The sequence below is a fragment of the Hyaena hyaena genome, unplaced genomic scaffold (genome assembly GCF_003009895.1).
Source record: "Hyaena hyaena isolate Hyena2069 unplaced genomic scaffold, ASM300989v1 scaffold_25, whole genome shotgun sequence".
Classification (NCBI taxonomy): Eukaryota; Metazoa; Chordata; class Mammalia; order Carnivora; family Hyaenidae; genus Hyaena; species Hyaena hyaena.
In genome coordinates, this window is record NW_024080657.1 from 276168 (window position 1) to 290801 (window position 14634).

Genomic DNA, 14634 nt, shown 5'->3' on the forward strand with positions numbered 1-14634 from the left:
GGAGGGGTGCTTGCTTGGGTGGCTCAGTCAGTTAAGCGTCTGACTTCAGCTCAGGTCATGATCTCATGGTTCGTGGGTTCGAGCCCCGCATCGGGCTTTGTGCTGACAGCTAGCTCAGAGCCTGGAGCCTGTTTTGGATTCTGTGCCTCCCTCTCTCTCTGACCCTCCCCTGCTCATGCTGTCTTCTTTCCCTCTCTCTCATAAATAAAACATTTAAAAAAAATGAAAAACTGGGTTGGGCAACAGTTTCTATATGCATGTGGGTGAAGATACATAAACTTAACTCACACCTTTGCTCAGATGTTTCCAATGGTCGACTTTTTTTTAATACAGCCCTACATGATCTGCCTCTAGCCACATCGTCTTCTCTCCCTCAACCTAATTCTAATTTCACTTCCAGTGGAGATATACTAGCTTTCTTGCTACTTACTGGTTTCAAATTTCAGTTGTTCACTGCTAATATATGAAAAAGCAGTGGACTTTTGTATATTAACCTTGTTTCTTTCAACATTGCTATAATCACTGTTAGTTCCATTGTGTTTTTTGGTTTTTGTCCTTGGTCAGTTCTTTGGGATTTTCTACATAGTCATGTCTATGCAAACAAAGATGGTTTTATTTCTTCCTTTCCAACCTGTGTAGTATTTCCTTTTCTTATTGTACTAGTTAGGATGTCTAGCACAATCCTGAATGGAAATGTTGAGAACATCCTTGCCTTGTTCCTCATCTTAAGGAGAAAGCATTCAGTTCTTACCATTAAGTATAAAGTTCGCTGTAGAGTTTTTGTAGATGTCCTTTATCAAGCTAAGGAAGATTCCCTCTCAATTTTCTGAGAGTTTTTATTATGAGCAGTGTTGGGTTTTGTCAAATACTTTTTCTACATTAGTTGCTACAGGATTTTTCTTCTTTAGCTTGGTATAGTGGATTACATTAATTGATTTTTGAATGTTGAGCCAGCCTTGTGTACCTGGAATAAACCCTACTTGGTCATAAGTATATCATTTTTAAATACATTGGTAGGTTCATTTTGCTAATATTTTTGTATCTGGGTTCATGAGAGATACTGGTCTATAGTCTTCCTTTCTCGTAATGTTGTTTGTCTGATTAGAGAATGCTGGCTGCATAAAAAGACTTAGGAAGTGGTCCCTGTGCCTATTTCTTCAACACTGAAAGCCTGCCCTTTGAGTCATGCACTTGCTGCCCCCCTGCCTGGAAAAGTCTTCTCCCCAGATTTCTATATGTTTCATGCTCTCCTTTCAAGTCTGTGCTCAGATATCCTTTTCTCAATGGTGCGATCTCTGATTACATACTATTAAAATTGCAAATCTCCTCTTCCCTCATCTCTGCTATTCCCTTTCTCTGCTTTATTTTTTCCATAGCACTCATCATCTTCTAAAATACTATATAATTTGTTTTCTGCTGCCACCCACTAAATAGAGCTCTGTGAGGGTGGAGATTTTGCCTTTTTTGTTGTTGTTCATTACTGTATCCCTCCTCCCTAGAATACCGCATGGAACATAGTAGATGCTGAAATATTTGTTGAGTAGATGGATTTAATTCATGACTAATAATGTAGTTGTTATAGCCAAGAGGATCTGCAAAAATGAGTTTTGTTTTTATATCTGAGGAAGAATGTCCCATATCAGAGGAAAGTAAATATTGATAGGTTTTATAAAATTTGGGAGGCATTTGACTATGTTTTGCTAATCAACTTTATTACCTTGGCCAAGTCAACTTATTTCTTTGGGCCTTTGTTTCATCTTTTTTTAAAAAAAAAATTTTTTTTAACATTTATTTATTTGTGTGTGTGTGTGTGTGTGTGAGAGAGACAGATCGTGAGTGGGGGAGGGGCAGAAAGCGAGGGAGACACAGAATTCAAAGCAAGCTCCAGACTCTGAGCTGTCAGTACAGAGCCCAACTTGGGACTCGAACTCACAAACCGTGAGATCATGACCTGAGCTGAAGTTGGACGCTTAACTGACTGAGCATCCAAGCGCCCCTGAGCCTTAGTTTCTTAGTCTTAAATTGTATTTTTGTAAATTAGATGTAAGGTCTTTTCTAAAGTTCTTATTTGTTGAACTTTGTTTCTCAGTTACAGAGTATTTCAACAAGGAGGGAACTTAGAGATCCCTAAATCCTGTATTCTTTAGCCAGTAGATTAACTTTTGCCTGGAGAGCCCAGGCTTAACAGCTAGTAGGGCAGCTCACTATCCTCTCTGATGGTTCCTGGATGCCCGTTTAGGAGAGAGGCCTGGGTTGTGGTGCTGACATGGTGCTGAAGAGCTAGATGAACCTGCTGAAAAGTATTCCATTGTATGGACACAGCACAAGTAATTCATTCATGCTGATGGAGGTTTGGGTAGTTTTCACTTTGGGTGATTATGACTACAGCTTCAGTGAGCATGCATGAATAAGTCTCAGTATGGCACATTATCCCTTCTCTTGAGTAAACATCTAGGGGTAGAGTGGGTAGGTCATAGAATGTGTGTGCTTAAACACTTCTTAACATCTACAGAGTAAGGCATGATCAATTATTTGAAATGCTACAAATACATCTGATAAGCTAAACAACTGGACTTTTGCAATGGTAAGGCTGTTGTTAACTTTGAAAACTGAAAACAGTCTCAGTAGAGTGGTAGGTGGGAAGCTTTTTAGAATGGAATTAGGAAAAAACTGTGAAGTGAGAAGTTTGGACAAGGGAGTGTTGATGACTTGAGTTTATTTACTGTGAAGATTAGCAGAGAATGAAGTTGTGGTATTTGGTTTGCAAATTGTTCATTTTTTCCCTAAGATTTTCAAAAATGTTTATTTTTGAGAGAGCACACACAAGCAAGGGAGAGGGATAGGGGTGGGGGACAGAGGATCTGAATTGGGCTGTGAGCCTGATACAGAGCTTGAACTCACGAACCTGTGAGATCATGACCTGAGCTGAAGTCGGACATTTAACCGACTGAGCCACCCAGGCGCCCCATGAATTGTTCATTTTTAAGTGGGTTATTTTGTGTTACATGAATTGTACTGCAATTATAAGAGAAAACAATTAAAAAACAAAGTCCTGACATGCTGATTGCACCTTAAGCCAATTAAATCAGAATCCTTGGGGGGTGGGACCTGGGCTTTCACTTTTTTGTTTGTTTGTTTGTTTATTGTGAGAGTGGGAAAGTGCGCATGTACAAGTGTGAGCAGGGGAGGGGCAGAGAGAGAGAATCCCCACTCTGGGCTCAAACCCATGAACCTGAGATTATGGCCTCAGCTGAAATCAAGAGTCGGATGCTTAACCAACTGAGCCACTCTGGCAGCCCTGGGCATTCATTTTTAAAAAAATCTCTCCTGGTGATTACAGTATGTTGCCAGTGAGGAGCTGTGATTTAAGTAGGGTTGGCAAACTTTATCTGTAAAGGGCCAGACAAATATTTTCAGCTTTGAGGGCCATAAGGTTTCTGTCTTCACTCCTCACCTCTGCTATTGAAGCGTGAAAGCAACCATCATCAACATACAACAAATGAGCATAATGTGTTTCAATAAAACTTAACATAACAGGCAGTGGGCCAGAGTTTGCCCACCAGTGATCTAAAGGCTAGATGATGGGAAAAGGGGTTCCAGAGCCCTGAGGGGTTGGAAAGTGACCTAGGCTGAACCAGATCCAGAACTCTGTTTTATTGCCCATTTTAGTTCACATTGGATATACACTTGAGAATAAACATCTAAGCGTGTTGAAAACAAAATGTTAAAAAGCCAATACTTGTATTTAATTCCAGCTGCAAAAGACAAGGAAAAGAATAAAGAGAAGAAATTCAAAGAATTTGTGAGAGTGAAGCCAAAGAAAAAAAAGAAAAAGAAAAAGAAAACCAAACCTGGTAATTTTTCCCCTGGGGTGTTTCACTTGGGTTTCCTACCTTGGGATCAGGAGAGCTTACTTTCTTCCTATTCCTTGCCTCTGAGCCTGCACTGAGGAGAGGAGGGGCTGGTGGGCCTTTACTGCATCTTGTGGGATCAGCCTAGCACGGACCCTGGCAGAGCAGGAGTCTGCTCCCCCTGGGTGTTACAAGGCACATTGGCATTTAGGAAGGCCTTGGCTGCATTGGCCAGTGTGCCCTGTCATAGGAGAGTGCACATGAAAGTATTATAGTAGGAGAGAATATGCAGATGAATGACTGTATTTGTTTGCATATGCAACTCTTTGTTGTTGTTTTTAAAAGATTTTATTTTGTTGTATTTTATTTTATTTTATTAATTATTATTTTTTAAGTAGGTTCCCCGCCCAGTGCAGGGCATGAACTCATGACCCTGAGATCAAGATTTGTGTGCTTTACCAACTGAGCCTGCCAGGAACCCTTAAAGATTTTATTTATTTTTTAATTTTTTTTTTTTTTTTTTTTTTTTTTGAGAAAGAGAGCAAAAGTAGGGGAGGAGCAGAGAAAGGAAGACACAGAATCCAAAGCGGGCTCTAGTCTCTGAGCTGTCAGCACAGAGCCCTACTCAGGGCTTGAACTCATGAGCTGTGAGATCATGATCTGACCTGAAATTGGATGCTTAACCAACTGAACCACCTATGTGCCCCCAAAGATTTTATTTTCAAGTAATCTACACCCAACATGGGGTGTGAATTTATGACCTTGGGATTAAGAGTCACATGCTCCACTAACTGAGCCAGCCAGGTGCCCCTTTTAAAGTTTGTTTTGTTTCGTGTAAATAATTTCTATACCCAGCTCAACATAGGGCTTGAACTCACAACCCCGAGATCAAGAATCATGTGTTCTAGTGACTAAGCCAAAAAGGTGCCCCTTACATACACAACTCATAAACACTTATCTCTGAACCTTTCAAGAAAGGATTAATTCTTGAAAATTTTGTGTATAGGTCCCACAAAAATGTTAAGTGTTCCAACCTTGGGAGCTAAAGGGATGCCAAGTTTTATTATCAATGTATCTTCTGGCTTAGAAACCAACCTTCTCAGAAAAAAAGGGAGAAGGGTGTTGGTGAGGAGGAAGCTTTTGGTTTTGAGGTTCTTCAAGGTAACTGGAAGTATTAGTCCCTAAATCTGTCCTCCACACCCCTTTGTAGTTGCTCCTCAGCCTTTGAGTTGTTTGAACAGCAGTGCTGTTGGTTGAATGGGATTGATTCTGGAATGCCTTGATGAATGTGTGAGGGTACTAATTCCTTCCTGATCCTGTTCTTCAGAGTGCCCTTGCAGTGAGGAAATCAGTGATACATCTCAGGAACCTTCTCCACCCAAGGCATTTGCTGTCACCAGGTGTGGGTCCTCACATAAGCCTGGGGTCCATATGAGCCCACAGCTCCATGGCTCAGAATCTGGAAACCATAAAGGGAAAGTGAAAGTATCTGGTAAGAAAGCTATCTGCTGACTTCATCAGTTGGATAGGACTACAGTCTGAGAAGTCTGGATTTATGTTGACACTGTAACTTCCCAGGTCCTCTGCAAGTACAGTGGGTTGTATTTTCAAAATAAAAAACTACATCAAATAAAACAAAGGCTATTAGCTGTGCCTTTCCTGAACATCCCTTTTCTCTAACTTTGGTCTACTTTGGCCTTGGTTGAATGCCATGCCAGTGTGTCTATAATCAAATCCATTATACCACATCCTCTTGCACACTTGCCCCTCTCAATCCTCCATTTCTTATTGATGGACTCTGCATTTAACCTGGTTGTTTGTGGAAATCTGAGTCAACTTTGAAACTTCCTCTTCTTCAGCAACTTAGAAGGTTATTGTGAGTTTGGAAGGGGTTGATAAATCTATGGAAAACACTTAGAACGGTATCTGGTACAAAATAAGTGATCAGTAAAGGTTAGCTGTAATTATAACTTATCAGGCACCAAGATCTAGTGATTCTAGTTCTGGTTATCCCTGGAATCTGCCCACTTCATTTCCCACTGTCTACAGAGTTTTTAAGGTGTCTCTGGATGGACTTGATGGTAAGTCAGTTCCTGGCTGGATGGAATGAGGTGGAGGAACATATTTGAGTCATTAGCATGACGATCTGTGTAGTTGATGGGGAGTTGCACCTTCTCTGCCATTGTGCTCTGTGATCTTGAGTAGCCACTTACCTTGGGCTTCACTCTCAGTAAAATGAGGAAGTGGAGTTTAGTTCATTTGGACTGTTATTAGATGAGAGGCCCAAGGAATAGATTGAAATTCCCATTTCCCAGCTCTGAAAGTTTATAGAATGGGGCTGTAAGTTCATTTCCACTCTTGACATTCTAGGTTTTTAAAAATTTTATAACTATAATTTAAAATAGTGACTTTTTTTTCCTTTTTCTCTCAGAGGAGGATAATCTGAGCGAGTCCTCTTCTGAGAGCTTTCTTTGGAGTGACGAGGAGTATAGCCAAGATGTCGATGTGACCACCAACCCAGACGAGGAACTTGATGGGGATGACCGCTATGATTTTGAAGTGGTCCGTTGCATCTGTGAGGTTCAGGAGGAAAATGACTTCATGATTCAGGTAGGTAGAGCTTCCAGGAGACAAACTTTGAGAAACACAAACTAGTCCTTAGAGGGAATTTTGAGGGACTGCAGTTTGAGGCCAATAAACACAGTGAGTCATGTTAGAAGCACTAGCCAGATAGGCAGTAATAGAAGCAGCACTTTGAGCTTTACATTGTAGTTCAGCTTCTTCTGAATCTCAAGCTGGTATAAATAGCCTTATTAGTGGAGTAAGAGAGGACTTGAGACCTCACTGAGTCTAAAAGTCTCCTGCCCTGCTTGGGGCAGCTGGGACCCACAAATGGGAAGAGCTTTGCCTGTGGTCACACAGTGAGGAGTTGAATAGCAGAGATCCAAATCTCTGGAGTGGCAGCTGAATCTTCCTATTACTTCCCTTACTTTCTCTCTGATGTAAAATTTCTGTATGGCCTAAAGAAATGGAGGTCAGTTTTATAACTTGTTTGTTTCTTGTTCTTTATTTTCCTAACATTTATATCTGTCATCTCCATCTCTGGATTGTGCCTGTGGGGTAGGCCTCCTCTGCTGCCTGGGGAGACCATCACTAGCCAGAGCCTGTTTGCCTCTGGCCCTTCTCTTGCTCTTAATGACAGTTTGGTGGAGGTGGCTGCTGTCTGGCTGACTCCAAAGGCTGTCATAAATACCCGCGTGTCTTGGCAGCTGTCTGGACTGTCTAAGGAACCTGAATTTTTAAAGTAAGTCATGGTTATATTGGTTAGGATTCTTTGGGTGTTTTCTTTGTTTTTTAATAGCTTCATGGTAGTCTCTGGGAATTCAGAGTAGTACATGAATGGTTTCAAATAGTACCTTATATTTATGACCTTTTGTAAGCCTCAGGTCAGTGGTTTTCAAACCTTTTCAACATCAGAATCCCTTTTCCTAATGAATTCTTTCATATAATCACAAAATGTCTAACAAAATGTCTAACAAGTTAAATGCAGTAGTTTGAAAATTCAGAATAAGTCATCTTCACTTTTGAGTTCAGAAATATGAGTATCATGCTTTCCTTTTTTTTTTTTTTTTTTTTAATGGTATGCTTTTCCCTATGAAGTCTCATATGCTGTCAGGATTCTGAGTGACAGTTGCCACCTTGAATCATTTCAGTGACTGAGTAGTTTTTCTCTTTTTGTGACATGGCCATTTGTATGGGTGACTCTTCCTAAACAGCAGGCTGTGCGGTCGTTTTGGTTAAACAGAAATGGGAGGGAAAGATTTGTTCCGAGCAGAGCATAATACTGAGTGAGCCTAGCAGTACAGAATTTTATGTACTGGTGGGTTGTGTTGTCTTAGTCTTGACTTTAAGTTTGGAACATGTTTGAATGTGCATTTTTGTTTTGGTTTTAAAAATAAACCTATTTTTAAAAAGACACCCATTTGCAGAAACTCAGTGCACTAGAACTTGAAATTCTAATACAACATGGAAACTACTGTTTTAGAGTGCTCAGCTCTGGGCCTTGGAAGCCTGGTTTGCTCTTCATTTGTCCATAGAAATCTTTAGTGGGTGAGTATTGAAGGCTCTTCCTGGCAAGACTATTTTAGTTAGTTAATCAGTATAAGAGACCCAGTTCTGACTCACTATACTTTTTCCACTGACTTTTCTGTAAGTAGCAAGGATTATGGGAGGCTTGGGGGGTGGAGTAGAACATTGTGTGTCATCATGTGCTATATGAAGAAACTTAAGGTTTGGAGCTGTTGAGGCCATACCAGATGTTACAAGGCAGAGTCTGGAAGTGACTTCCATCTCCAGCTTCCTAGGCTCTAAATGGCTATCTCCTAGCTCAACTCCGCTCAGTTCAGAGAAGTGCTTGTGACTTCCTGTCTGGTAATGTGGTGATGATGAGCTCACTTCAGAACACCTTGGGTTTTGCTGTAGAAGACTTTTCTGTGCTGTCTACTTACCGTCCGTCTGGTTTTATGGCATAGAAGGATAGTTTTGACTTTTCCTGTCATGAGCAATATACCTTTTCCACTCAGTAACTTTAGCAAAAGGTCTACATTTGGAGGGAGCTAACTGGAGCAAATACAATTTAAACTTTATAAATGTATTCATCATTAGTATTACATGTGTTCATCATCTAGGAAGATTCAGTAATTATTTTTAAAGCTTTTTTAAAGTTTATTTACTTATTTTGAGAGACACAGAGACAGCACAAGTGGGGGAATGGCAGAGGGAGAGGGAGAGAGAAACCCCTGACACGGGGTTTGAACCCACACAACATGAGATCATGACCTGAGCTGAAACTGAGAGACGCTCAACCAACTGAGCTACCCAGACACCACTCAGTAATTATTTTTTAAATAAATTGATAATTTGCACCAGCCTAGAATACATTTAGAGTTAGTTATGTAGAAGATGTGTACCTTACTTTAAAGGAATAATTTTCTCTAATCGTTTTAATTACTTATATTAACATTACTCACATAAATTATTATTTGATTTTATTTGTCAGTGCTAATAATTTAAATCATTAGGAGGTTAACATTCATGAATATTTGAGAAATCTTTGTGACACAGAAAAAAGAACGAACATCAGGAAATCCATTTGATATTCAAATTATTTTAATTGCCTTAGGGCAGGTTTGGGCAAACTTTTTCTTAAAGGGCTAAGTGCTAAATTTTGTAGGCGTTGAGGGCCATATGGTCTTTGTTGCAACTATTCAGCTCTGCCTCAGTCAGGAATGGCTGTGTTCATGTGATACTTTATTTACAAAAACAGGACTTGAACTGAATTTAGCCTCTGGGCAGTATTTGCCTTAGACTAACAATTTTTGTTAGGTTAGGTGCCAAACCCAGTAAAAGTTATGTAGCAGTTTTAAACAGAAGCCCATTTTAAAAGCTTTGTTTTAAAATTTATATTGTTAAAAAAAAATTTATATTGCTTATTTGTTGCTAGCTAATGCATTCACATAGTTGGAAGTCCAAAAGGTATACATAGATATACAGAGAAAATCTGACCCCCACTTCCCCATCCCTCAAAGCAGCCCTTATATCATCTTTTCGTGTAGCATTCTGGAAACACTCTGTGGCTAATCAAGCAATAACAAATATATTCTCTACATTGTTTACTTTTTTTTTTTTGGTGGTAAAATAACAAAATTTAGCATTTTAGACCATTTTTAAATGTACGTGGCATTAGGTGAATTGGCATTGAGTACATTGACATTGCTGTGCAACCATCTTATTTAAAAAAAAAAAAAAACAAATGCTTTCTATGTAGTATTTTCAGTATCTTTTCTCATTTAACAATAGTTGAAGACTGTTCCATTTTCAAACATAAAAAAGCTTTTTCATATTTTAAATGTTTTATTTAGTTTTTGAGAGAGAGAGTACAAGCAGGTGAGGGGCAGAGAGGGAGGACAGTGGATCCAAAGCAGGCTCTACACTGACAGGCTGACAGCAGTGAGCTTGTTGCGGGGCTTGAACTCATGAACTGTGAGATCATTGCCTGAGCTGAGTCAGATGCTCAACTGACTGAGCCCCCCCAGGAGTCCATTCATTCATTCATTCATTCATTCATTTTTAAGGCTGCATAATGGATGGATCATCATTTATTTAACCTTCTCCTGTTGATGACATTTAGATTGTTTGTAACCTTAACAGTAATGTAATGAATAATTTTGTGTAAGTGTACCTATGGGACCAAGTTTTAGAAGTAGAATTCCTGGGCCACAGGTTATGTGCATGTATTTATTTGACAAATATTATTTTTTCTCATAGCAATATTATATAAACCTTCCCTGGAGGCTGTACCAAAGAACAGTCTTATGGGCACCTTTTCAGTACAGGGTATTAATCAGAATATATCTTTGCTTTTCAGATAAGTGAAACAATAGTCCATTGGTATAGCCATTTTGTAATTTATTTTTAAATGCATTTTTAAAAATTTCATACTTGTAGCATTTGGAAAATGCAAAAAATCACAAAGAAGAAAACAATTTCCCTTATTATTTTTACCTGGGGATAACCACTGTTAATTAATATTTTGGAATTCACATATACAGGTATATATAAGTGAAAATTATGCTCTATAAATAGTTTTTTATGAGAATAGCACCTTTATTATCGAAGTAGTAAATGTTTATTAGAAAAACTTCAGGCAGTTCATAAATGTATAAAGAATTACTTGATATTTATAGGGGCATCTGGCTCAGTTGGTAGAGCATCTCACTCTTGATCTTGGGGTCATGAATTTGAGCTCCATGTTGGGTGTAGATATCATTTAAATAAGAAAAGAATTACTTGATATTTATATGTAGTCCCCAAAACTAGAAATGCTAACATGTATTGCATATTATTAGTTGGTTTTATTTCACATTAATTCATATTAAAGTACTTTATGGGGCGCCTGGGTGGCTCAGTTGGTGAAGTGTCCGACTTCAGCCCAGGTCATGATCTCACAGTTGGTGAGTTTGAGCCCCACATCAAGCTCTGTGCTGACAGCTCAGAGCCTGAAGCCTGCTTCAGATTCTGTGTCTCCCTCTCTCTGCCCCTCCCCTACTCTCTCTCTCTCTCTCTCAGAAATAAATAAACATTAAAAAATTGTTTTTAATAAAAAATTAAAAAATTAAAAAATTCAAGTACTTTACATTAATTTATTCTTTTAGTGATTGATTTGAACATCTTTTTACTTAAGAATTAGATTTTTTTTTTTAATGTTCATTTAGTTTTGAGAGAGAGAGTATGAGCTGGGCAGGGGCAGAGAGAGAGGTAGACAGGATCCGAAGATGGCTGTTTACGGACAGCAGACAGCATGATGTAGGGCTCAAACCCACAAACTGCAAGATCATGACTTAAGTCAAAGTCAGATGCTTAACTGAATAAGCTACCCAGGCGCCCCCCAAAAATCTAATTTGGGTGGCTCAGTTGGTTGAGTTGGTTTATTTGGGCTCAGGTCATGATCTCACTGCTTGTGTGTTCAGGTTCTGCATCAGGCTCTGTATTGACAGCTCAGAACCTGGAGTCTGCTTCAGATTCTGCGTCTCCCTCCCTTTCTGTCCTTCTGCCACTCGCACACACTGTCTCAAAAATAAACATTTAAAAAAATAAAAAGAGGGGCGCGTCTGGGTGGCTCAGTTGGTTAAGCGTATGACTTAGGCTCAGATCATGATCTCACGGTTTGTGGGTTCAGGCCCCATGTTGGGCTCTGTGCTGACAGCCAGCTTAGAGCCTGGAGCCTGCTTCACTGAAATTCTGTGTCTCCCTCTCTCTCTGACCCTCCCCTGCTCGCGCGCACACACACTCTCTCTCTCAGAAATAAATAAAACGTTAAAAAAATTTTTTTTCTAATTAAAAAAGATTTTTTTCCTTTGACTTGTATGTTAATGTCCTTTATCCATTTTTCTGTGGATGGTTGATTGTTTTCCTACTTGTTTGTATAGGCTTTTTGTAGACACGTTTTTGTATCAGCTGTGAGAACAGTTAAAAATATTTGTACCTATTTTGTCATCTTTTGACTTTCAGAATTTTTGAATCAACTATATCAAACTTTTCTTTGATGGCTTCTGAGATTTGAGTAACAGTTGTTTCCTCATTAGAAGTTCATAAAAATTTGGGGCACCTGGGTGGCTCAGTCAGTTAAGCGTCCGACTTCAGCTCAGGTCATAATCTCACGGTTCGTGGGTTCAAGCCCCTCATTGGGCTCTGTGCTGACAGCTAGCTCAGAGCCTGGAGCCTGTCTTTGGATTCTGTCTCCCTCTCTCTCTGACCATCTTCTGCTCATACTGTCTCTTTCTCTCTCAAAAATAAATAAAACATTTAAAAAAAGAAAAAAAAAGTTCATAAAAATTTATAACAGAATTTGATTCTGGTACTTTTGAAGTTTCACTTTTTTTCCTTAAAGCTGTATAAATACCTTAAAGCTGGAATTTATCTTGGTATAAGGTGTAAGAGCTATGGCAACCCAGCTGTCCCAATCCATGCCTCATTATTGAGATGTTACCTTTTCTTACTTTATTTCTGTATGTATTTGGATTGCTTTTTTGGATTCTCCTTTTCCAATGATCCACCTGTTTATATATTTCTTGTACAAATCTATTTTAATTATTTTATCTTTATAATGTTTTTAAAATAGCTGATGGGGCTAGTACTCCCTTTTATTCTTTTTTTTAACAAATTTCCTGGCTACTGATTTTATGATCAGCTTTTATCCAGTTCCACAGCTATTCGTTTATTACTTATTTGGCCCTACATTATTTTTTTTTTTTTTTTATTTTTTTTTTTTTTATGTTTTANAGAGAGAGAGAGAGACAGCGTGAGCAGGGGAGGGTCAGAGAGAGAGGGAGTCACAGACTGAAACAGGCTCCAGGCTCTGAGCTGGCAGTCAGCACAGAGCCCGACGCGGGGCTCGAACCCACGAACCGCGAGATCGTGACCTAAGCGAAAGTCGGACGCTTAACCGACTAAGCCACCCAGGCGCCCCGGCCCTACATTATTTTTATAAATTTAACCTAAGGACAAAGGACACCGTTATGATGACTCTTACTGTCCAGGAATAAGATAAAACTTACCATTGAATTAAGTCTTTGTGTTCTTTAAATAATATTTTAGAATTTTCTTCATAGAAATTTTTCATGTTTTATTTTTAGATATTCTTGGATATCTTAGATATTCTGTTCTTAGATAGTCTTAGGTTTATTCTTAGATATTTTACCTTTTCTGTTATTATTCTTCATTTCTAAATTTAAACTTAAAAAAATGCCAAACCCATATGAAAAAAGTTACTTTGAAGTTTTCAACTTAGCTATATTTGATTGAATTTTAATGAACCCCAGTTCTTAAGACACTTAAAAGCTCATTGGTAAGACAGACTTTAATTCTTAATTCCGTTTTCTGCTCCTAACTGGCTTTGTTATTGTGCACCCTTTACTTTCTCTCTCAGCTCTAGTTTCTTCATTTGTCAGCTGAAGAATCTGAATCGGATCTGAAGTCTGTCTTCCAGCTTTGCCTCTGTTGATTCTGATGCAGTTAGCCTCCTAGAGGATTCATATTTGCCCACGAAAGCCCTCTTGATGCCAGGGCCTCTCTGACTCCAAATAGATGAGGACTGTCTGAGCTTTGGACTTCAGTTCCTCGTGGTTAGGCTGGTGGCCCACCCTCAAGGCCATGCTGGGAAGGAAGGAACCTCATTGTCCACCTTCCAGAGCTATCCATTTGGTTGGGTAGTTAAAGGCTTAGGGTCCTGATCTGAGATTGTATGATGTGTCCTAGTATCTCATTTGGTATCACTTTTCCTTTCCATTCCCTTCTCTGGACTCTTAGCCGTCAGGCTTACTATCCTCAGGCCATCCACACAACTCCTGGTGCTGCCCTCATTCATTGTCGGCTCCTTTCTTTCCGCCTCTGGCTCCTCCCCCTTTTTCCTTACCATTTTCCCCCTAGCCCCTTACCCAAGTAAGGCAGTGGAGCCTCGGGGTAAAACTAGCTTTGCTATTAGCCAGGCCTGTGTTCTGACCCGCCATTGCTTCTCTTCAGCTGTGTGACCTTTGGTAAGATTTAGAGAGAATAAACTTTAAGTGCTAACATGTGATTACTCCAGGAGCTATCAAAGTAAATTAGGTTGTCCATTAGTAGTTGTAATAGGTGCCTAATACATAAAGGCTGCGTGCTGGGCTCTGTGATGGGAACTGTTATATATATGACTGGATGATTCCTCACAAACAGCTCCACATGGTCAGTAGGAATAGTACCCCGTTTTGTAAATGGAGAAAACTGAAGCCCCAGGAGGAGAAGTGACCTATGCAAGGTCATACAGCTAATGAATGTCTGAGCTAGAATTCAAATTTAGGTTTTTGACATTCCAAGTTAAATCTTCCTCTAAGGACTTGAACAGTTTTCCCTCTGTTTTCATAAAGCTATCAGAAAAGTGAAAGCCTCTAGAAATGGAATGAAAACAATCATTTTTCTAAGATCAGCACTGTTTTATGGATCTAAATGATCTTCATCTGTGCTGTGTGGTATAAAAGCCACTAGCTTCATGTGGCTCTTGAGCACTTAAAATGTGGCTAATAGAACCAAGGAACTGAATTTGAACTTAATTTGTTAATTTAAGTGTAAAGAGCCATAGGTGGCCTCTGGCTGCCATCGTAGTGGCCAGCACAGCTGTAGATGAGGGGTTGCAGCTCAGCTGCTGAGTAGTCATTTGGGAGTGTTCTCCTTCCCCTCTCCTTCTCCTTCC

The 14634-nt window shown here is 39.4% G+C and overlaps 1 protein-coding gene across 1 annotated transcript in view; it reads left to right on the forward strand.

The window, feature by feature from the left end:
• Window positions 1-14634, forward strand: part of PHF20 (PHD finger protein 20) — a 142705-nt gene that overhangs the window by 111059 nt on the left and 17012 nt on the right. The window contains exons 11-13 of the mRNA XM_039227141.1: window positions 3756-3854; window positions 5179-5343; window positions 6283-6461. Coding sequence (XP_039083072.1) covers window positions 3756-3854; window positions 5179-5343; window positions 6283-6461 — 443 coding nt within the window. The remainder of the gene's footprint in view (window positions 1-3755; window positions 3855-5178; window positions 5344-6282; window positions 6462-14634) is intronic.